The sequence below is a fragment of the Peromyscus californicus genome, unplaced genomic scaffold (genome assembly GCF_007827085.1).
Source record: "Peromyscus californicus insignis strain IS unplaced genomic scaffold, ASM782708v3 Scaffold_21__1_contigs__length_65335640, whole genome shotgun sequence".
Taxonomy (NCBI): domain Eukaryota; kingdom Metazoa; phylum Chordata; class Mammalia; order Rodentia; family Cricetidae; genus Peromyscus; species Peromyscus californicus.
The window spans coordinates 55,516,838-55,540,876 of record NW_026294514.1 but is presented as its reverse complement, the minus strand read 5'-3'; the positions used below and the strand labels follow the sequence as shown (position 1 = coordinate 55,540,876).

The 24,039-nt window shown below is 53.7% G+C and overlaps 1 protein-coding gene across 5 annotated transcripts in view; it reads left to right on the top strand.

The window, feature by feature from the left end:
- The window catches only part of Crocc2 (ciliary rootlet coiled-coil, rootletin family member 2), a 63,667-nt gene extending 44,342 nt beyond the window's left edge, over window positions 1-19,325 (top strand). For all 5 annotated transcript variants that reach the window (XM_052750350.1, XM_052750349.1, XM_052750348.1 and 2 more), the window contains 11 exons: window positions 439-598; window positions 952-1,119; window positions 2,343-2,700; window positions 2,925-3,103; window positions 3,974-4,094; window positions 4,766-4,899; window positions 11,787-11,882; window positions 12,273-12,419; window positions 14,906-15,037; window positions 15,829-16,008; window positions 16,891-19,325. In XM_052750350.1, the coding sequence (XP_052606310.1) occupies window positions 439-598; window positions 952-1,119; window positions 2,343-2,700; window positions 2,925-3,103; window positions 3,974-4,094; window positions 4,766-4,899; window positions 11,787-11,882; window positions 12,273-12,419; window positions 14,906-15,037; window positions 15,829-16,008; window positions 16,891-16,959 (1,744 nt within the window). In that variant the 3' untranslated portion in view covers window positions 16,960-19,325. The remainder of the gene's footprint in view (window positions 1-438; window positions 599-951; window positions 1,120-2,342; window positions 2,701-2,924; window positions 3,104-3,973; window positions 4,095-4,765; window positions 4,900-11,786; window positions 11,883-12,272; window positions 12,420-14,905; window positions 15,038-15,828; window positions 16,009-16,890) is intronic.
- The last annotated feature ends 4,714 nt before the right edge of the window (window positions 19,326-24,039 follow it).

Here is a 24,039-nt window from a genome sequence, read left to right as displayed (position 1 = left end):
CATAGGGAGAGGGCACGGCAGGGGTAGCCAATGAGCTGGGCCAGAAAGAGAGTGAAGACAACCCAGATTAAAATGCCTACAAATGCCAGCCTATCCAAGGAGGCTAGGGACCAAGCCAACTTGTTCCCGTCCTCAAGGAGTTCCCATCCAGCAGGCCTAACAGGCTAGGGAACCTGAGTCCCTGTGAGTGGGCTAGACATGGGGTCTCTGGGGGTGTCATAGAGAGGTAAGGAAGGGTGGGCTAAAGGGGAAAGGGGACAGGGGCACGTTTCTGGCTACTAAGACTTGCATAGCCTCTGAGCCGAAGGTAATGGGAGCCCTGCGGAGGTTATGTCTTAGGGCAGTGTGGAGGGTGCACTCTGAGAGTAGCACCTCCCTGGGGAGGGTCTGTCTGCCGAGCTCTGGGCCCAGTGTCCAGCCAGCCTGTGCCCTGCCTAGTTTCAAGCGGTCCAAGGAGGAGCAGGAGCAAAAGCTGCTGGTGCTTCAGGAGGCCCACGTAGCAGCTCAGAAGGAAGCCTGTGAGCTGAGGGCCAGGCTGCAGGAGTTGGAACGGGCACAGGGGGATACCCGCCGGAAGCTCCAGGAGCGCCACAGACAGGTGAGGGGGACTCCACCCAACCAGATTGTCCCGGGTCCCCCTCCCCTGTCCCTGCCTCATAGGTACCCTGGGGGCCAGTTTCTACCCCGCTCTTTGTGTGGAGTGACACTGGCCAGAGGTCCCCCCCCCCCAGTGAGAGCCATAACTAACTCACAGAAGCCTCCCATATTCCCCAGTCAGCACATTCACCCAAAAAGGAGCCCAAGGTGTATGTCTGCAGAGTAAGAAAGGTTGGATCCCAAACCCTCTGCCCAGAACTGAGGTCCCTCGAACGTGAACAGCTCCTAAATGGAGGCAGAGGTCATTGGAGCTGCTGGGCCCCTGACCCCTCGGCACTGCCCCCCATGTTCTAGGTAAGGACATTGGAAGCTGAGAACCAGAGGAAGAGACGGGAGGTGCGTGAGCTGCAGGCCCAAGCCTCCAGGGATGCACAGCAGCGACAGAAGAACCTGCAGCAGGCACTGGAGCTGCAGAGGCAGGTAGCTGAGTCCCAGGCTGCCCACGACGGTGCCCAGAAGGAGGTAGGAAGGCTGTTTGTCCCTCTGAGGGGGAACCACTGAGCTCTGGTACAAATGGGGACCAAGACAAGGTCATTGGGAACACCTATGGGGGAGGCAGGAGGCAGTGAGTAGGGATGGTGGAAAGAGGCCAGATGCCCATTTCCTCTCTCTGTCCACTGTCCCCGTGATAGCCTGACCATGTGCAGCAAGGGGCAAGTGAAAGGGATCTGAGGGGGGCAAGGGTTTGGTTAAGCTGTAGCCTCTTAATTTACCCAGATCTGTTTTAGGAAAGAGCCAAATCTTGCCCAGGTGCTGGGCAGAATTCTGGGCAGGAGCCAGGTCGGGAGACCTCAGGACACTGAGTCAATGCCTAGACCCTTGCCTGTCCACATCACACATGCCTAACCCATGCACACATACCCCCCATGTCCCAGACTCACATAGCCCCTACGCCTGCTCCCAAGATACTGTTTAGCCACAGCCGAAATTGTAGTTCAGTGTGCTAACGGTACTGCATGCCTCCAGGGACAGAGCGGCCTTTCTGAGCCCAGCAGTCCCCAGCTTTCAGACCCAAATGGCATGCCTGGCCATCTTGAACACCAGTCATGCCTAGAATGTGGGGACTTAGCTCCCAAGCTCATATGACCCAGAATGACCTCAGCCCCACACCTCATTCCGTGAATAAGGCCATTGTTATGCTGCAGCCACCCAGAAAGGGAGATGGGGCCAGGCCCCCTTGCTCTGGCTCAGGGGAAGGGGGCAGGCTGCCTTTCCCTCTTCCCCACAGCCTGTCCATCCCCTGATCATGCATGTACGCGTATAAAGGGTACAGTATTGTCCCATGGTGAGAAACGTAACAAAGCACACTTTGGTCATGACCAGGCTCTGAAGCGGCAGATGAAGAGAAGTGGCTGAGATGGGTCCCTAGCAGGAGAGGGCAGCCGGTCTATGGCCCTAGCTAGCTGAGATTTTGCAGACAGCTGCAAAATCTTTCAGAGCTCTCTGCTGCTGAAAGATACGCCACGATGCTGAGGGGCAGATCTCACCTGACTTAGATATAGCCACCTGCTAAATACACTAGGAGACTGAGCTAGGTACCTTCCAACTATAGCCTGTCTTGGGATGATGCTGTGAGTCTTCAAAGGGTATGCAGAACAGGGTTTCCCACTGGCCTGGCTGAACCATTGGTCCAGCCAGCCTAGATGTCAGAATCCTACACTTGAGTCCCAGCGTCCTTCCTACAGGTTCTAGGGCTACAGCAGAAGTTGGCTGGAGTCGAGGCAGCCAGGGAGGCCCAGGTAAAGCAGCTGGAGGGGCAGCTCTGTGAGAGCCAGAGGGCCGAGCAGACCCTGCGGGCCGAGTTGCGCAAGCTCACCAGGAAGCTACAGCAGGCCAGCAGCCAGGCCGACAGCCTTCAGGCCAGCCTGGACCATGCCTGTAGCCGAGTGCACATCCTGGAGCAGGAGCTGGCCCAGGCTGAGGGCGCTAGGCGCAATGCGGAGGCCCAGCTGGGTCGGCTCTGCTCCACACTTCGCAGTGGCCTAGGGCTCCGGAGTCAGAGCCACTTGGCCTCTCCAGAGAGGTCCCGTTCTCCCACAACAGGTCAGTGATTTCCACTCTATTCTGTCCCCAACCTGAGTTCCCCAACCTCTCCTGAGGCCTCACAACATACATAATGAGACTGGACCAGTGCCAACAACTTCAGGAGTCTGTGTTTACTATAGCCTTGCTACCCGCTCCTACAGGGCAGGAGCTGCAGAGAGAAGAGCGCAGGACATCTATGTGTCTGTCCCTACCCACATTCCCTGGGCTTTCACCTCCTGCAGGCAGCTCCCAGACTCGCCCTGGACGGCAAAGGGCCAGCCCCACTACTCGATCCTCCTCTCCATCCCGATGGCCCTCACCTGTACCTGGAGACCCTGACTCACAGATCATAGATGTGGCCTCTGTAAGGGATGCCCTGAGGGACTTGGTGCAAAAGCTTCAGGAAGCCCAGCAGGAGCGGGTAAAGAGGGATTCAGATCTTCTACACCCACGTGGGCATATACCCCCAGAGACTCTGAGAGGCAGGGAGGAACTCAGTCACTCACTCAAGACTGCTGTCCATCTGCCTGTCCATTCCTGGGCCTGCTGAGACCCTGAGAAATACTCTGTGGTTGGTTTTTAGACTGCCCTGTGCTGATAAACAGCAGGAATGCCACCACCTCTCAAATCCAACTGCCTCACATGGCCCAGGACTACACCATCCTTCAGAGTAGGCAGCAACAAATGCCCTGGCGCTCGCCCTGCTGGGGCATTCCAGAGTCTGAGGACACTGCATTATACACCTGGCCAGGTCACCTGAGTGTTCCCCCACAGTCTCTCACAGGGGGACACCCTCCCCTCCTATTCACTGATGCCTCTGGTCCCAGGAATCCACCAGGGACACAATGGCTGTCCCCTTATGATTTCCTTGGGACAAACAGATAATCACAGAGACCACAGGGGTTGTCTCTTCTCTTTGGGCTCCCCCTTCCTGCAGTGCTAGACCTGGGAGCAGGTTTCTCAGCTTTAATCCTTAGCCTACTGCTCCAGCCTCCTATGGCCACCCCTGGGAGCTCCCCAACTCTATGTCCATGCTCCAAATCTAGGTTCTTCAGGCTCTGCCCTTTCTCCAGCCTCTATGCCCTCCCAGGCTAGTGTGTAAGCTCAGCCATCCACTATGGCTGGGCTTCCCTACAGTGTAGGGTTCCACTACCTCACCCCACTACCCTGCCCCATATGTTATGGGCTAGACCAGAAGCTGCCTGCCTGGCCTCCCAGCTCACTAGTAAATATCTTGCCCCCTCCCTCTTGCCTACCAGACCACCCTGCTGAGTTCTTTCTTCCTGCCTAGGACAACTCTAGCATCCAGGTGGCCAGTTTGAGCAGCCGGTTGAGCGAGGCAGAGAGTGAGCGCATCCACCTACAGAGCCGTGTAGAGCAGCTACAGAGGGACCTAGCCGATGCAGAGGAAGGTGAACCTCTCCTTCCCATGAGGGGGGGCCCCTTCCGTGTCCCTTCCTTGCCCACTTTTAGTGTATGGCCTCAGGGGGGCTCTGGGGTAGGCCTGGGACTATGCCCAATGCCCAGGATGGCTCTGTGCCACCTTCCTCACTGATGCCTTCCCATTAGAGGGGTGGACTCCAGAGACCTCTGAGACCTGCTGAATTTGGCCATGCCCCCACCTCCTGCAGTTCTACCTCGGGCCAGCTGCAGCTGTGCCCTCTACTTGGCACCCTCCCTTCCAGAAATCCACATGACTCTGCTTGTCACCTCCTCAGAGAGGCCCTTTGCTAATTCTCCCCACCCCCCTCTGTTTTAAACTTACTGCCCCCCATTAAAAAGGCAGTGGGAGACATGGCCCAAAGTCCAGGAAAGAAGAAGAGAAGGATTAAGGGTAGAGAAAGCAGGGCAGACACAGGGAGCAGTGACCCACGTTCAGAAGGTCAGCCCCAGGACCACTCCCCGCACCCCACCTGAGATGGGGAGCCTCTCCCAGCCCTGCACCCAGGTGACACTTGCCTCAGTTTACCCAGTCTACTTGCAGCCTGTGAACTGGGGAGGGGCACAGGCAAGTGGCAGTTACCCCATAGATCTGCCAAGCGTGGGAGCCTCAAGCCACACTGCTTCCCCCCAACCCATCCAGGCCAGCGCAGGGCAGAGGGTGCACTGCACAGTGCCCAGGCAGCTCAGGTCCTGCAGAAGGAGGCACTCCAGAGGCTGGAAGCAGAGCACCTGGCCAGCACTCGAGCTGCGAGTCAGGAGAGGCGGAGGATGCAGGTAGGACTCCTGGGAGGTGGCTACAGACAAATCAGAGACCGTCATCAGGACGTGGGTCTTGGGCCCATTCCCCAGCACAGTTATCTTGGAAGTGGTCTTCGACCTTATCTTACAAATCCATGAAACTGAGATCTTCTGGTAAGGGCAGAGCTGGCAAGGGGCAGAACTAGGGATGGATTCCTGCCTTCCAGGTCCACCCCTTTATCTGAGGTCCCATGGGCAGGCACAGGGAGGTCCTGCTTAGCTCTGAGATCCTCGCAGGGCTCTTTGCTGTTGCTCCTGGCCTGCCCTTCATTCTGTGTCCCTCCATCACAAAAGGGTTTGCGAGAGACTCAAGCATGTGTCCCCATGTCGGGTGCTGTGCCATGAGTAGCTGCTGGAGTTGCAATGAGGCCTAGAAACCCTAGAGAGGGAGCAGCCAGGCCGTAGGTCAGGACCTAGCTCTGGCCTCCCTCTGCCCTCTCAGTAAGGGGCTCTACCATGGACCACAGATGGAGTAATGCAGCAAGTGCTAAGCCTCCCCTGCCCAGGGGCAGGACTCCAGAGAACAGCTGAGACCTTCCCAGATGTTCTGGGCAGCCCCAGATGTGTAGGGAAGAGCATGCCCAGCTGGAAGGTCTCCCCCAAATATCAGGGAAACAGGATCCCCAGGTCTGTTGCCAGGGGGATAACGTTGGCAACCACGGACAGGAATGGGGTTAAAAACTACAGGTCACTTGTCCCCAAGTACCCCTCCATGGAGGGAGCTGCAGGTGAATGCTAGCTTTTAGACATCATGGGTTCCACAGGCTTCTAGCTAAGCGTCAGCTGAAGAGGCAAATACTAGGCCAAACTGGTCACCAGCCTCACCTAGGCTACACACCCTTTCCCCATGCAGGGATCATGGGGGGAGTCTAGCCACCCTCAGAGGCCTTCTGTACAGAGCAGTCGGGTGGGCAGGAGCCTCCTGCAGGGAGGTAAAAGGCAGAAGACAGAGGCTGTCCTGCCTCCAGGAGCCGCTTCCTCATCTGCCCAGGAGGTTTCAGGAAGACCCCTCTAAGCACAGCTGCTGTGAAGTGTGTGTGTGTGTGTGTGTGTGTGTGTGTGTGTGTGTGTGTGTGTGTGTGTGTGTAATGTGCTCTTCCTAATGGAGTGTTCCCACCCCAGTGTACAGGGGAGAATGGCCTTGGGTCCAGTTGAGTGCTTTGTCCTGAATCCTACCTGACCCAAGGCTGACAGTGGCCCCCGCTGCATTCATTTGCCCTTTATGTTCATTCACAGCTGTTTCTATCCAACTTTGCCTTTTCAGGCATTTACCCTATTGACAAGGGCCACGTGATGAGAAACGGTTTCTCCTCGGATTGCGTCCACACTTGCTTCTCTGAGCTTTCTTAGACTTGTGCTTTCTCATCCGTGAACAGAAAGTTCATTCTTTGTTTTCCCGTCTTCCTCCAGCCTCAGTTCTCAGGTCTTCCTCTAGGGTCATCTGAAAGGTGGTCACTGCTGGCTGTGCTCAGGGGTCCTCCCACCGCTGGGCTAGGTCCACTTCCCAAGTCCGGGGCAGGGGTCTTTGTCTCTCTTCCCTACTGCTTCTGCCTGTGTCTTGGTGCTGAGGATCTGTCTGTTCCTCAATCTCCTCTAGATGGACCTCTGGGAGGCTGCCTGCCACCACATCCCACACTTGTGCCCTGAGCCTCCATGTCCTTTTCTGCCACAGACCTGGGCTCTCTACCCGCTACAGCTTACACTTGGTCAAAAGCTTCCCGTGACTTTGCAGCTTGTGACCGACCATGAGCCAATGATCTAAATTCCCTCATGCAGGAAGCCCATTCTCAGAGACAGCACCGGCACAGAGGGCCTCTCCTGGGGAGAGCTGGCAGAATCCCTACCAAAGGCCTCGTAGAAGGCCCTCCAGGCTTGCTAGGGCAAGTCCAGCTTTTTGCCATTCTAAGGCTGAGGTTTTTGGGCCTGGGCCAAGTACCACTTAGCTTCTAGGACTCAGGCTCCCAACCATGGGCCCTCCTGGATTGACTCACAGAAGGACAATGTGAGCTAGACAACTCAAGACAGTTCCTGCTCCTCTTCTGATCCCAGCTCAAAGCTCTTGTGCGACTAGATGGAGCTGAGCAGCAGGCCTCCCGTGTGGCTAACCCATCAACAGAGTCGTAGCCTTCATACCCCCTACATCGTGCCTTGCTCTGTGACCTCACATGATCTTAGCACAGCAAGGAGATGCAAGGGTCCCTCAGAACCTGACTGGTATGGTTTCGACTGTACGGGGCATTCCAGATGACATCATAGCCCTGGTGAGGAAGCACTGTGTGGCCCTGCTCCCCTGGGAGGGACCTGATTTCTCTCAGACTTCAGGTTCTTTGTTGCCCTCTGAGCACCGTCTCAGATGCGTTACCAAGATGCGACAGTTCTGCAGATTTTCTTAGAGCTCTCTCTAAGGTGGAAGCCAGAAGGCTCGCTTGTCTTTAAAATTCAAAAAATGTTGCCAAGTCTGGGTGTGATGGTGAGTCTAGCACTCAAGAGACAGCAGCAGGAGGATTGCCACAAGTTCCAAGGCAGCCTGCTTTGTATAACAAGAGAGCTCCAAGTTAGCCAGGGCTATGTGAATTACCAAAATGTTGCCTTGCCACAGTCCCTCTTACCACCTTTTCCTGTCTGCTGTGAGCCTTCTGCACCAGCAGGGTCCAGTCACCTGCCTTCTGCTCTCAGTCCTTGCCACTTCAGAAGCATCTCAGCCAGGGCTGTAACCTCAGCCACTCCAGATGCTGCCGTGGGAAGGCTGAGGAAGTTCAAGGACTACCTAAAACATTGACGGAGTTCAAGGACAGCCTGGGTAGCCATGAAACCCCGACTCAAAAGAAACAAAATAGGAAAATGGCTGAAGATATGACTCAAGAGTAGAGCTCTCATCAACATACGCAAGGCCTTAGGCCCAATCTCCAGTGCAAAAATAGACCAAACAAACAAACAAACAACCCCCCTTTCTTCACCAGTCTCTTCTTAGCGCTTTGTCTAACTCAAGACTCTTGATACTGGGGCCTAAGCTGGACTCCTGGCCCCTGCCTCCCACTTCTTCTTCCTGTCACTGTTCCCCCAAATCCAGAAGTTGGGTCATCAGTCTTCCCTGCATCGTGGGCTGTGACTGTCCTTTTTCTGATCATTGGACCTCTGGCCCCTGCCCTAGCTCACCTTAAAAACAATACTCAGTTTGGCTAGCTAGCAGGCCGCAGACCTAACCCCTCTGAATGGCACTCTTCCATGATTTTTTTTACTTTGCCCGTCTTTGAAAAGAGGGGAACTTGGCTGTTGTTGGAAGTCAGAGTAGAAGAAGAGTCCGTGGGAACTTGGAGACTCCATCCTGACATCGTAGGCTGAGGGGAAAGGCAGAAAGGTGTGGGGAACCATGTCGGCCTGCATCAGAGCAGCGTCTCCCCCTTCCAAAGACCCTCTGCCCGGGAACAAAGAGACAAAGCCTTGCTTTCCTAGTGACGCTGCTGTTGAGGTGCCCTCTGCTCCAAGCTTGCCAGTGTGGGGTCCTGGGGGGCATGGGGGGCCACCTTATCCATATGAGTCAGTTTCCCTGGGATCTGGATATCGGCCCTTGTCTCTCTGCTCTCCTCTGTCCATAGCCACTTCTCAGTTCAATGAAGATTCACTTTTTTTTTAATAGAAGTCTCCTAAAACCTATCAACATTATGCCATCTTTTTCTCATAACCCTAGAAAAGTGCCTTTTGTTCTTGGCCAGCTGGAGGCCTGGGGACATGGCTACTCTTATGGCTTCCCAGTGCCCCCTTGCCACAGCTGGGTTGTTGCCAGCCCCCACAAGGCTGGCCTAGTGCCCTCCTGGTTCTGCCAAACCTAGGGCATATTCCAAAGCAAGCCCTGCATTTTACACCACTTCTTTCACTTTCATGGACTGATTCTTCCCACCCCTCCACCCCCCCACCCCCCCCACCCCCGTTCACATAAGCCAATGTGTTTGTCAAGAAAAAGTTAATTAAAAACATATTTTTCTAATTAAATGGTAGGCTGTGCTATGCAAACAGTACAAGTCTTGTTTGAGAGCAACTCCTTCCCGTTGCCAGGGCTACTCCTGGGCCCAGCAGAACAACAGGGCACACAGGGCTGCCCTGAGAACCTAGAAGAACAACAAGACACACATGGCTATCCTGGGACCCAACAGAAAAATGGGACACAAAGGTTATTCAGGGAGCCCAGCAGAATGATAGACACAGAGGACTGTCCTAGGGACCCAGCAGAAGGACAGGACACAGGACTACCCCGGGGACCCAGCTGCATGTACAGCCGTGTCCGCAGCATGAGGACATACACCCACCAGCACCAGGGCACATGCATCTGGATGGGCTTTCAAGCAGAGGAACCAAGAACTGCCCCCTGTGCACACATTCCTCATGCCCCAGTGGAGAGGCCACTAACATTCTCTGTGGGACTGGCACCAGGTCACAGCCCCAGAGTCCTAGCGGCGCCTGAAGAGTCCTTGGACTCCTGCCCAGGCCTCCCCTGTGGCAAGCACACCCTGAACATCTCCACTGATTTACACAGCCCACTGCTCGCTCGCTCGCTCGCTCTCCTGCTGGCATAAAGAAGCCTTAGGACCAAGCTCTGGGTTCCAAGTCTGGGCGTACCTGGCCTGCCTTGGGGGCGCACGTTTGCTGGGGCTCACATCGCGGGCATGCGGGCCCAGCTGCTGTCAATGTTTGCAGCTGTAATTCCTCAGTGATGTCACATGTGTTTGGATTTATCTGTGCTAAGAATATGTCCTGCTATAAAAAGAATTGTTGAGCTTCCTATCCTTGTCTATCACTGGAGTGATAGAAACTGCACGGGAATTAGCTTTTCAAGAAAGGTTAACTATTCCACCCTACAGCTCCTGTCATGCACGCTATCCCCTCCAGTCCTGGCCAGTCTTTGTCTCTGCCATTTCTCGGATCAGTATGTCATTTGGGAGTTAGGCATGCCAAGAACCTGTATGTACATCACCCTGGGCCTCAGTTGACTTACACATGTATGCAAATGTGGTACATGAATGTATGTGCACAATGGTTTACTGGGTGGAGGTGTGTCTGGAATCGTATACCCCACAGTCCCTGACCATTGCAGGGTTTGCTGTTGGTGTTACTCTGTTATTCCTAATCTGCCTTACCCCAAGTCCGTCTTTTCAAATAATCAACTTTTATCTCTTCTCCCGTTTCCATCTCAATTACTCATTCCAGCTCTTATCACTAATAATACTATATCTTATTGTTTTTGCTGCAGTTTCCTACTTCTTTAAAGTGATCTGTTGGTGTTTGAGCTCTCTTTCCATTTTCCCTAGCTGTGATTTGCTGTGTGTCCTTGCAGTGGTTTTCATTCGTTTGTTTGTTTGGTTTTGTTTCCTCAGAGTCGTGTAGCCCAGGCTAGCCTTGAACTCAGTACATAACTAAGGATGACTTTGAACTTCTAATTTTCCTGCCTCCACCTCCCAAGCACTTCATTTACAGGCAGACACCATCATGCCCAGTTTATGTGGTGCTAAGGGATCAGACACAGGACGTCATGTATGCTAGGCACATACTCTACACACTGAGCTACATCCCAGTCTTCCTGAAGTTTGGAGTATAAATTCTCACCCTCTCTCCCGGTGTCCCTGGCTTCTTTTGTCACTTCTTGTTGCTGTGCGTCCCTTGTGCACATGCTCCCTAGAGGGGTTGGGCTCTGGCACAGAGGATGGCTTGCTTAGATCAGTTTCATGTGGGTCTTTATTTCTGTGTGGGCTTGATGGTTACATGTTGGCTGGGCGCTTTGGGTTTGGTTTTGTCTATTTACAGGGTAGATAATATTTGAGATATGCTAACAAAATTTTGAAGGAGAATGTTAAAACTGTGGTGGCCAGCATGATCAGATAGGAGAACCAGCACAACGTAGACAGCAGTGTGCCTGTAACCTCAGCCTCGAAGAGAGGGCAAGTGGATTCCTGGAGCTCACTTACGACCAGCTTAGTGGAATAAATGAGCTCTAGGTTCAGTAAGATGCCCTGTCTCAAAAAATGTGGAGGAGCTGGGAAAATGGCTCAGGAGCTAAAAGCACTTGCTTCTTTTGCAGAGAACCCAGGAATGTACGATTCACAGTACCCACAGGGTGGTTCACAACATTCCATAACTCCAGTTCTAGGGGATCCAATCAAAGCTCTTTTCTGGCCTTTGCAGGCACCAAGCATGCATGTGGTACACTCATATGCATGCAAGCAAACACTCTTACACATAAAATAAAAATAAATTTTTAAAAACCCTAAGGTGGAGAATGATCATGGACGATATACAGCATCCTCTAGTTTCCACATGCACAGGCCTATGTACCTGCACACACATGTGCACAAGCCCATATGAACACATACACACACACCCTCAATGACCCAAAGTCATCAGTTTGGGCCCAAGGGACAGATTTAGGGTGCTTGGTAGCCTGTTCCGGCCTTTTTTTTTTTTTTTTTTTTAAGATTTGTTTATCTATAGTGTATGCAATGTTCTGCCTGCATGTATGCTTGCACACCAGAAGAGGGCACCAGATCTCATTCTAGGTGGTTGTGAGCCACTATGTGGTTGCTGGGAACCGAACTCAGAACCTCTGGAAGAGCATTCAGTGCTCTTAAGCCCTGAGCCATCTCTCTCCAGCCCCTGTTCTGTCCTTCTTAATGAAGCCAGAGGACATTGAAAGAGCCTTCCACCTCTCTGCTGTTGCACTAACCACTCACTGCCTACCGGCGCACAGCACCTTATCCTCGACCATGTTCTTGTCTATCACATCCACACACCCGCAGGCTCTCGGGCAGAGGCCGTGACTCTCATGCTTCCCCCACTCCCACCCCCACCCCACCCCTCTCTCTCTCCCTTCCTAGGAGCAAGTGGACACCCTGCGCCAGGCCCTGGAAGAGAGCAGCAAGCACAGCCAGAGCCTTACAGAGAAGGGGAGGCAGCTGGGGCCACTGCAGCAGGTGAGGGGCCCCAGGAGGACAGGGTATACCTGTCGCAGGGAGGCAGTGAACCTGCTCACCATGGCGAGGAATACCTAAAAAGTTCTTCAGCATAAAAGAAGGCCGTAGGCAGATGCCAGAGGCAGGTGTGGAGTCGACTGTGCATCCAATTCCCAGATGACAGACAGTCAAGAAAACTGAGGTTGGAGGGACAGGGAGTCCGAGGACTGACTTTCTCGCTCCACAGTAGGCACCTCCAGAAGGATGGGTTATTAGCAGATGCATAGTTTGGGGGCGGGGGGGGGGGGGGATAAGCTGAGCCCAAGACCGTCCTCAGACAGAATGCCTGACTCCGGGAGGCCAAGGATCTCCCATTCCTGGTCCATGCCCATGCAGCCTCTTCCCACCCAGGTGCTTCTGCGGAGTCACAGGGAGCAGGAAGCGGCAGCGACCCAGCGGGCCGAGAGGCGAGCCCTGCGGGAGCAAACAACTTCACTGCGCACCGAGCGGGCCCGCCTGCAGGGGGAGCTCGCGGCGCTGCGCACGCGCCTCATACAGGTATTTGTTTTTGAGGCGGGGAAGATTCCTAGAGATACAGGGGAGAGAGCGGCAAGAAGTGGGGAAGATCCACGGCTGGCCCGAGAGCGGATGCTAGGAAAAGAAAGGCTGGTCCAGCAGGCTTCAGTGTCTACATCCGGCCTAGCCATGGTGCCAAGTTCAGAGGCAGCCCCAGCGCTTCCACGCACCTTGTAGAGACCTCTGGTGGTGACAAGGCACCCTATCTTGACTGTCTTTGAGGAAGGTGAAGTACCATGGATTAGTAGCACCACCCCTGAATTTGTGGCCAGCTCTGCCCAAACTACCTCCTGGGCTCCTGGGTCCTGTTCACAGTGGAACTAGCCCCCAACTTTGAAGGATGTCATGGGCTGTCAGGGGCAGCAGGTGAGGCGGCAGATACAGTGTTCTGCAAGCCTCTCTCAATGTTCATTGCCTGTCCCCTTCTCATATTTCTCATTGAGAGCGCCCCCCTTCCCCCAGCACATGTAGAGCAGAGCAGACAGGCAGGCCAAACAATGAGACCCAGTGGTCTTGATGCTGCGTAGGGCTATGGATGGTCATTGCTCAGCACGGGTCAGGGTACAAGACAGAATTCGTGCAGCCCGGTACCCACTAGAAGAAGCAGAGAGGAGCAGGACACGGCTCATTTAAGCTAGCTTTGCAGAGTACAGGGCTAGGCTGTGGCCACAGAACTCTGATACCCTCACTGCCCTCTCCAAGATAGAAAAGGCCCAGAGGACTGGCCCCAGAGAAAGAGTCAGGAGGGAGATGAAGGATGGAGTGTGGAAGGGAGAAGGGAAGGGTAAACTCTGCCAGGCTGGCCAAGTGGCGTCAGCAACCTGATTGCTTGGGGCTTTGTGTCTGCGTTTGCAAAGCAGCGAAGCAGGAACATTTGTGTTGAGATGTTGAGGGCCTCAGGCATGGGCTCCAACGCAGGCCCCCCCTCTCAAGGCCTCTTTACTCACCCTTACACCCCAGCCTGCCCAGGGCACAGGAGCCAGCAGGCCAGGGTGGTTACAAAAGCCACCAACCAGCTTGTCCATAAAAGGCTGCCTGCCTTCCCACAAAGGGAAGGTGGTGTCAGCGGGAAAGGGTCACTAGGATCTTACTGTAGTTGCTGGAGGGAAAGATGTGCTAGTCCCAGCTGAGGAGGGGTGGGGAGCAGCATCAGTGCCTCCCTGGAGGTGGCACTGCCTAGGGGCAACAGAGCTAGCTGTGGGCACAATGCCAGCGTCGGGTCCTTGGGGCCCAAGAGGGGGAGGGCAGGAACAGCTAATTAGTTCCAGGAGGTCAGCTGTGAGGGGCCCACAAACCCATAAACCCTTTATTGGTGTCTCAGGAGGGGAAACCCGGATGTGGACATTTATTTATTTTGGATTTCACTTTTCTCTTCTCTTTATAATACGCATTTCTAGCAGTGTAACTAGATTCTTTTTTAAAGAAACAGGGTTCCCTTTCCAGTGGAGAGGACTCTTTGTTTTTCTCAATGCTAAAGAAGAAAATTTCTATTTTTATTTTTTTTTAAGGCTCAGATCCTGATCCTATAACTTTGCCCATGCAAACAACTCACTATATCCCAAGGTCCCGAGAGTTTCGCTTGGGCTCCAGGCCCCAGATGGCACAAGTAGGTCTGCCTAGTACTGAAAAGGGAGCTGCATGGCACTTGGACATGACCGCAGCAGACCAGCAGCAAGCAGGCCCAGCGTTTGAGCAAAGAGACAGTCCGGCTTAAGAACAAGGCCTGCCTCTAGTCCTGCCTTGCTGATGGCCAGCCTGGTGAGACTATGAAGCCGAGATCCCCTGCGTTTCCGAGAGCACCATGCAGATACTCTAGGCTCCCTGGGTGGGTAGGCAGGCTTCTGCCGTTCTCAAGGGAGAGGATTTCTCGTCAGTTGTGTCTTCCAGAGGTTCCATCCGCAAGAGAAAAGGATCCCTGACCTCCGCACGGGAAATGATTATGTCTCATATCTAACCTACAGGCTCCTCCTCCTGTCCTGTACCCATCCTGGTGGGAGTGGGTGACAAGGAGGACTCTGTCCCAGGACGGCAAAGACAGCTATGCCACTTTGATACACCTTTGTTGGCACTGTGACAGTGACGATGGCTTTGGGTGTGCAGAGTTAGAAGGTCCTGTGCATTGCAAAAGACCATAGGGGCATGTAGGGCTCAAGAGGCCTGAGTAAGTCTTGCAAGAGGTAGAGTTGCATGGATCTTCAAATACCCCCTCCCTTACCAAGGATCACTGCAGGAACTTCTGCTGGTCCAAAACAGGGCAGACACTTGGCCCCTTTTCCTTAGCTCCTACTCTGGCTGCAGATGCCAATAGATCCGGGCAGGGGCAGTAATCTTGCCAACTCCACTGGGAGATTTGGAGTCCATCCCAGAAGCATCCTTTACTCTCCGGAGGGCAGTCTGCCCTGATACTGCACCTCTTCCAGAAAGACCCTAAAAAGATCCCACCACAGGTCTTCCCTGTCTCCCTGCAGACAGAGCAGGAGACCCTGAGGAAGGAGGAAGACACAGCGATGTTGGGAGCCAAGAAGGAGCTGCTGCTGCAGTCTCTGAGCAGTCTACACCAGGAAGTAGACGGGGCCCTTCGTCAGAGCCAGCAGCTGCAGGTGAGCTGAGCCAGTGGAGCCCTGCGCTGTGTACGCTTGGGGATAAACCTGGGGCAGAGTCAAATGGTGCGGTCCCCAAGTGGTGGGCCCATGTGTATCCCATGCATGCGAATGCCACATGTGCATACATGCACATGTACAGAAAAGGCAGCTGGACAGGTCGCTGGCTGTGACGAGTGCCAAGCCGAGACCGAGACGACAGTGAGTCCACCAGAGATCCCCTCAGAGTTCCAAACAGAACTGGAGTCAGGACTGAGAGCAGTCTTTTAGGACTGGGGGGGGGGGGGGGGGGCTTGTGAGCCAGGCTCTGCAAAATGGCCCAAGAAACAGGAGGATCAGACAGGCCTACTCCATTATGATGGGGCCATACATATCTCCTAGGCCCAGGGCTTGATACCAGCCTGTGCTCCTTTGAGGGTTCTGTCCCCCCTTCTGCCACGGACACCCCCCATTCCAGCTGACTACCTTTAGGGAGGATGGATAATCATCAATATTCAGTAACCTCCAAGGGAACCTGGGAGGCTGTTCACACAGATTTAAGGCCCACTCCTGGGGCCTGTGGCTTGGGCTCCAGCCCAGCAAAACCCTTAGCAGGTGGCCTGGACTCAAAACCTGTGGGCTAAATATGTATGCCAGCTCCAGTCTGTTGCTGGTCCTGGGCCAGGGCCAGCACCTCAGCCGAAAGCAGTGGGGCCAAGACAGGAAGTGCAGCCCCAAAGATAGGGTGGGGCATCCCACTGGACCTGACCCCAGGATCCCAGCAGCCCTCAGTGCCTGTGTTCTCACTCCAGGCCCAGATGGCGGAGCTGGAACAGGCCCACACCCAGCGGCTCCAAGAGCTGGCTGCCCAGCACCAGCGGGACCTGGCAGCTGAGGCCAAGAGGCTCCACGAGGCCCAGCTGCAGGCCACACAGGCTCTGGAGTCCCGTGAGCAGATACACCAGCAGAGGGTGAAGGTCCTGGAAAGACAGGTAGGGCCAGGAGCCCAGGTCCTCTGAGCAGGGCTGCATAAGGGGAAAGGAAGAGCCCCTGTTCCCATAGCACCCCATGCAAGGGTAACCACGTGATGTCTATTGGGAGCCTTGGCTCTTAGCATACTCTGTGTGTCTGTCTGCCCTTTTATGAGCGACTCCACGGATCACCTGCAGCTCAATGAGTGGTAGAACATGGGTTCTGGACCTCCACTGCCCTGTCCCTGAGAGGATGATTCCTGTCAGAGGTAGCCGTAAAGCTGGCCGTCACCAGTGACATGCAGAGACTGCCTGTGGCGTACAGCTAACAGTGGTGGCCCCATACCTGTCCTTTGAGTCACAGGGAGAACATCAGCACGTGAGCAGCTAGTTTAGCGGGCTGGGAAAATGCATCTGAACACAGAGCTTGGGAGTGTGCGTACAGTGCACTCGCACAAGTACGTGTGTGTGCATTGAGCCTGCCCCAGCTGAACTGCTGAGTCAGAACCTTAGAACCCCTGGTGGTCAAAACCCTTATTTTACGGAAATGGATACAGAGAGGCAAAGTGGATGCCCAGTGTTACCTCCGACTTAGTGTCCATGACCCACTAGCAATGCTTATTCTAACCCAGTCATTCTAAGCACATTTCTGGTCATAGCAGAAAAAAAAATCCCCTTCACTACTCATAGGGTGCTTACAGATGCTCATCATTGCAGGCCTAAGCTGATGAGTCCCTCTGCCTGTCCATCTGCTGTTTCTATCCCATGCACACTCCCTTGGGAGCCATGGACTACAGCCTCCCCCCCCCCCCCCCCCGACACCAGCCCTTCCTGACACAACTCTTCATGGCTCTGTTCCTGGGGTCGTTCCCCCACCTGACTGAGGCTCTACTTTGTCCCCAGGTGGCTAGCCTGAAGAAACAGCTGGACCAGGAAGTGTGGCGGCGGCAGCGACAGGCCCACAGCGACTAGACGACATTCTGAGCTAAGCAATGACTGCAGTTCCTTCCCTGCACCCCTGTGCTGGGTGGCCTGCACCAATCAGCCAGGACAGCGGGCTCTGGGGTGGATGTTGGGGCCCTGGGCTACTGGGGAAACTGGTGCTATGCACACTATACTAGAGGGGCCAAGTTCAACAAACATTGGTGTGTTGTGAGAAGCTGCACGTATAGGCAGCCACCAACCAAAGCACACTACACTACCAGTGCCTCCCCAGACTGCAGCAACCCTGCCTATGGGGACCTCAGCCTCCCGCTGACCTGGGCCACATTGTTGGTCACTGCTCTTTAAAACTTCTCCCTGCTGCAAGGAGCAGGGGCGTTGATCACCCCTCAGCCCATACCGGGCCTGGGGCTCCATTTCCAAACTGGACCTGCTACTTGGGCCAGGCACTGGTGGCTGGGCCCTGTCAGACCAGCTCCCTTGCCATGGGCTGCATTCCATGCCCTCAGCTCTGTAAACACTGGGAAACACATGGAAAACATTTCCACCAGCAAGAGCCAAAAACACAATGTCCTGCAAGGCCGGCCACCACACCCCACATCCAGAGGCCACAGAATCTTCCACATCCAGGAACTGCAGTCCCGGCTTGGTGGCAGGTGGCTGGAAATGACTCAGATGCAAGTCCCCTTGATTCGCTGACCACAGGGGCATTGGAGATATGAAGCTCTTCCAGCATCTCCCATTTCTACACCAAAAAAAAAAAAAAAAAAAAATGCTGGAAAACACCAGTGGAGAACCCTGCTCTGGTTGCTATGGAGACCAAGGCCATCATCTTAGCAGAGCCTGCTCCTGCCTCACCTGCTGGCATCTGTATCCCTCTCTCCTATTTAGCACTAGCCAGAATGACTTGTTTTCCCCTCCGACCAGTCTCTTTGGCATTGTAAATGGCACTTTCCAGTACCTCTAGGCTACCAGCCAGCCTGGTAAATGCTTGCCTGCACCACAGGGTGCAGGTTGGCCCACAGCTTGTGCCTCCTCCAGGACCTCCCGAAGCATCTTCGAGGACCCTGGCATGGGGCAGGAAAGGCCAGAGGCTCCTGGAGCCCATCCAGTCACAGTCATGTAGCTGTGGCCAAGACATGTGACAGCCTGTCAGTTCACTTCAAGATCACCAGGGACTTAAAATCAGCCATCCTGGCATCAGACCTTCGGTTGAACCTAGTAACCAGATCCTGCACAGTCAAGGTGGGCAGATAGGCTCGATCACTGGTGACAGTGTTAAGAAGGATCCTGAAGTTCAGCCCAGGCTCTGAAAGAGCACAGAGACCCATTGGCAATGGCTTCCCTGGACAAATGATAAGTTGGCAGTGGCACAGGTACCCTGATATGTGCCCACCTACAGTTGCCAGGTACCAGCCAACACTGAGCCTAGTGGAGGAGAGTGGATGGCCTGTTCCAAGGACTGAGAAGCTGGGACTTCCTACTTGGCCTCACCTCCCTCCTTCCCTGGTCTACAGTTCTCTGGTGGTAGGAGTGAACTCCCTGCTCAAGGACCCCAGAGTGGCGCAGAAGCTGGAGATGTCCACAGGAAGCCAGGGAGTTCCTCCACTGCTCATTCCAGGAGCCCACGTGCAGTGTGGCTCTTCCTGTCCTTGCAGGACTCACTGGTGTCCCGGGGACACTGATGGGATTGAAGCTGCCAGCTGAGCGGGTATCCTGGAAATGTACCTGGAAGCGGAGGACACACTTCAGCAGGAAGAAGCCTGGATACTTCTCAGCACCAAAGTGAAAGACACTGTGATCTGGCCAAGGTGCTCCCTGGTGATCCGGGGCCTTTACACTGGCTGCTCAGGAGAGCATTCAGAGTACAGTGAGGCCTTCTGAGAGTGCCACGCTTTGAGTATTTAAATCAGTTCAGGGGATATTGTTCTTACTTATTCAACATAAAGGAATGTGTTTGGGAAAAGAGATGTTTTCTAAAGAATATATTGCATTTCTCTAAACATTTTCTAAGGTGTGTGCACATTGGTGTGTGTCAGAGTCTGTTGATTACTGCTCTGGGCAGAGTGGTGGAAATTGTGAAAGGCCTTCACATCTGTGCTATGAGACCACTGTTTGGGGGGAGGGGGGAACCTTGCAACTGGGCCAAGATCAGATAGGTAACTAACTATTGGCAGCCAGTGGGTCAAATCCAGGACCCCACAGCTCACTCCATTCGGGCCTTGCCTCAGTCCGCCTGCCCAGTGGAGCTGCAAGCACAAACTAAAGAAGGTGGAATGATATCCCTGGATAGAGGCAAGGCCAAAGAAGGAGGCAGCTGGGGTGAACAATTCAGACTAGGCAGATGGTGGGGGACCTAGCCTTCTGGCTGTTGTCCTCCCCAGAGTTTGAGAGGAAAGGACTCTGATACCTCACTGCTGGAACTGCCCAGTCTTACTTCCAAGGAAAGGCAAGCAGTTTCTTTCTTTCTTTTTTTTTTTTTAAGACTGCCCCACATTTGGTTCCTGATCTGTACGAAGTCTGATGGATCCCAACATCCATTTGAGAGGTGCTAGCCTCAGATGGGTGCCTCAGCTCTGCCGCTCACCTGAGCTATCTGAACAGGCTCTCTGGATGTCTGTGAGAATGAGAAAGTGGCTCCCAGGCATTGTCCTGCAACGATGGAGTCTCAGCTCCTTGTGGAGCCTGGAGTGGCACATACATTGTTAGGCCTGGATCTCATGTGTAACTCCTCAGCTGGCATTCCACAGATGAGCCTCGGCCTGCTCTCCATCCCCTCCAGGGGTTGGGGAGCACAAAATACAGAGATATCTCCCAGGGCTCTGAACACCAGGAGACAGACAGACAAACCGGTACACATATACACAGACGGCCCAGAATCAGGCATTGGCCCAGTTCTTAGAGACAGAACACAGAATCTGACAGACACATGCCATTGTGCAACCTCCACTGAGAGATCTGGACCATACTGAGGGTACTAACATCCCTATTCCCTCTGACCAGGGGCTCTGACCAAGCCCTTGGGTGCCTCAGTCTGGAGCTCCCAGCCTCACCAACCTCTCAGGTCACTGTAGGGAGAAGACAAATAGAACAGAAGGGCTTGGGCTCAGGGAGAGCTTGGAGAAAAGGCCAGACTGAGAGCTCGGATGTCACATCAAGAGATTGGCCAGCATCAGACCCGGAGTAGGAGCAAAGACTCCCCTTAACTACGCTGGAGCAGGATGCAATCGACATGCACTACTTATTTGAGATGTCTAAAACATTAATATTTTTTAAAAAGACATCCTGTGTCGTTGAACAATGGACATCTGAGAAATGTCATGGGGCAACTTTGTCACTACAGAGCATCATGGAATTTATTACACAAATCAAGATCACTGCAATATTCCTGGGTGATCCACTCTTTGGAGACCATCTGGAATATGTGATCTGTGCCTGACTGAAAGATTGTTATACAAGAAAATAAAACCACGCAGGAGGCATGTAAAGATCACACCACCACACATAATCTGAACCCCGCTGCTACAGAGGAGAAACTTGAGAAGTTCCTTTCTCCAGAAAACACACTTAGGATGGTTGTAATGGGCATGCTACCCTGAATGCTGTTTCCCAAATGTTTTACTTGGCATGATATCATCAGAGTTTTCCCAATGCCTTTAAAAATATCCCAGCAGAGTGACTTTATTGGCTGTGGTTTCTCCAGGTCTACATGTCCATCCTATGACAGCTGCCTCAGTTTTCAGGAAGCAGGAAATAGAGTTGTCCCTGAAGGAGATGGTCCCCAAGGTACCTATCTAGTGGAGCCCAGGTACACATATGCATATATCCCCAGCCACCCTGTACCTCAAGTGGACTCAGAGTTTCCCATAGGTCAATTCCTGCATCACCACCCCCTCAAATGGGTGGGAAAGCTCTGCCTGCGCCCCACCTGCCTTGGCCTTTTCAGTTCCTATTTGCTTGAAACAAAGCAAGTTGTAGCCATTTGGGAAGCCCATGCTGAGCTCCAGCTAATTGTCTTCCCCAGAGCAACAGCAAAGGTCATGTCGTGGGTGCTGAGGTCGGCAGGCCTCATGTGCAGATACTGTGCAGGTACAGCATCGCTCCCCTTTGTCAAGGTGGACTGTCCAGTCTCACCTATAGGTGGGCTATGTGCTTCTCCTCAGAAGCGGGGCCCACCTGCCCTGGGCCCCATCCTGGAACAACAGAGGGTGGGGGCTTCTGATTGTGCCTCATGATGGAAAGAGCTGGGGAGCATGTGTTTCTCTAGTTATATCCAAAGGGAAGGAGAAAAAGGCAGGGTGGGTGGCAGCCTCAGGCCTGCTGTGTGGGACCAGCTGACTAGCCCAATCCCCTTACCACGCAGAACAAGAATAGTGTTCTCCATCTTGACCTTCATGGATTCCTGAGGCCTGAACATCTGGTGGGTGGCTCTGGGGCTCCCCCACTAAAACAGGCACACACAGTTGGGCTCTAAATTAAAGTGTCACAGGCCTCTTGGGGAGCTCAAGTTTCCTGCTGCAGAGCATGAGCCTGCTTGATAAAACGATTTTGGTTGTGATAAATGTGGATTTTCTGTGGTAGAGACAAAGGCGCCCTTGAGTCCAGTGGGGGGGGGGGGGACCTAAAACGGCATGTTGCTGAAAAGTATTTCCTGATAATATTTTTAGCACCTGAAAAAAGCTCTTGCCTGTGGGTCTTGTGTGTGTGTGTGTGTGTGTGTGTGTGTGTGTGTGTGTGTGTAAAATGTAATGCCCAGCAACGACAGTGAAATTTGTGTTAGCCCCCCACCCCGCCCCCAAACCCTGTCTCCCAGGCCTCACTGGAAATCTGCACAGGGCACCCAGTTGGGGATAGAAGTCAGTACCACCACTCTTGATGGAGATCAGAAGACCCAGCTTACAGCTTTACCTACCCTCAAGCCCAGTTCCGAGAGAGGCCTGTGTCCTGGCACCCCATAGCTGATCAGGGGATTCTAGTGGGAAGCGGTCAGGACCCCATGTCCCACCTACTGCTTCACATACCTGGAAGAATACTCTTCAATCAATGAATCTATTGAGCACCACTGTGTACCTGACAGTGTGCTGAGTCCTGTGGCAACCCAGAAGTTCCTAAGCAGACCCAAACCCAGATCCAGATGGGGGGCTTTGCTAGGACCCTCTGAGGCATGTGCCTGGGAGAAGTGGTAGTACTGAGGTGGGAACTGGGGCCGGGCACTCAGGGTCAAGCAAGGCTGTGTGGTTGGAAAGAACAGGGCTGGGTAGTGATGGGCTCCACTTAGTGTCCCATGGGCAGAAGGGCAAATCTGTAGTCCTCTGAGCGTCCACCCTTGGAATTGGTGCTGCCACCTGCCACATTTCCATCTGAGAAAGCCAATGAGAGGAGATGGGAGCTTCCTGCAGGTGCAGAACGCAACACAAAGAAGCTAGAGGCTCCTGGGTCCCCAGTATGGTGACCAGGCATGCTGGCAGCTCCATACTAGAGGGTGCCTTGTGAGGCCTGGTCCCAACCCTGACTTGGCCTGGTCAGTGAGGTAAGGGAACGCACCATAGAGCACTCAAATTCAGGAGCCTGGATAGGGCTGATGCTTTTTTTTTTTTTTTTTTTTTTTTTTGGTTTTGAGAGACATGGTTCACTGTGTAGCCCAATTGCCCTGGAACTCACTCTGGACTCAAACTCCAAGATCCACCTGCCTCTGCCTCCTGAGTGCTGGGATTAAAGGCGTGTGCCACCATCCCTGGCACCAGGGGCTGCTCTTCTATAGCTACCTGTAGAGCGGAACCTTTCACATGTCCAGCCTTAGTTTATCCCTCTGCAAAACAGGATGAGCACACAGAGCTGGAGTGGGGGCAAGAGCAAGCCAGGCAGGCACTCGGCACAGGATGGAAGGAGGTGATCACCTTCAGGCTCTGGCCAGTGCAAACTAAGATGGCTGCGGGGGGCCACCTCCTTAAATTTGGCGCTTGTCCCTGACACCAAGGCAAGAGGGTTGGGACCATCACGAGATAAGGCTGCTGCGAACAGGCTCTGTGTGAGCTAGGAACCCTGACTGACACACAGAGAATTCTCTGCTATCCCTTAAAAATAACATGTAATGTTCCTTGTTCTAACTGAAACACAACACATGCTCGTTAGAAAGATTTCAGGAAACACAGAAAAACGCAAAGCCAGCCTAAAACCACCCAGAATCTCAGTGGCGGCGGCTGTTACTCCTGCAGCATTTTTTGCTTCTCTTTGAGAGGTGCTGTCTTGTCTTTGGGGATCCCAGATTTGGTTTATAGCTACATGTCACCCAATAGTAGGATCTGGGAGCAGAGAAGATGGTAGAGACTGAGGCCCCAGGACTCAAATCCCTGTAGTGTCTGGGGACACAGGAATGGACCAGATTGCACTCCTAAAGCTGGACAGTCACTTAGAAAGCAATTCTCAAGATGAGCAAGGAGGGTTAAGGCACCATAGCAGCTGATCCCCCTCCAGCAGCATTTATCAGCTTGCCCCCGGGACCTGAGTACTGGCCTACCCACAGGTCTCCATGATGTTTCCAGCTGTGATGGGTGTCTGATCCCTTCAGAAAAACAAACAAAAACAAACCCTTACATGGGTAGAAAGCTGTGTAAGTCTTCAAGTCTTCCAGGCCCAAGGTTCATCTTCAATGAAACCAGATAAGGAATAGACCCTGGGACAGGCTTCAGCTGGCACTGAAATTGGTGACCTAGGCTAGGACTGGGGTGTGGCCGCACGTGGTTCATCTAAGTGCTGCAGGGCCAAGTGGTCCAGACTAACATTCTGTCAGGGAAAGATGCTCTGGCCAGACAGGAACTCAGAAGACACACACAGGAAGCCTGTCCAAAATCAGGCCATAGGGCAACTAGTCAGCCTCAGAACTGCTGTTAGCCCAGACGCCCCTTGTGGGCAGGCCCTAAGCTGGTGCCTGGAGAATTCAATTCTTCACCTCACGAATGCCCAACCGTAAGGGAGCTCCAGAAAGGGGGGTGGGGGGTGGGGGGAGTTGTCTCTGGGCTGGAGGTGGAGCCAACCCAGTACTAGTTTGGCTTTAAGTGCCTAGAGACAAGGAGACCGGGATGCCTCGCTCGCGCTCCCTCCCGCCTGGAA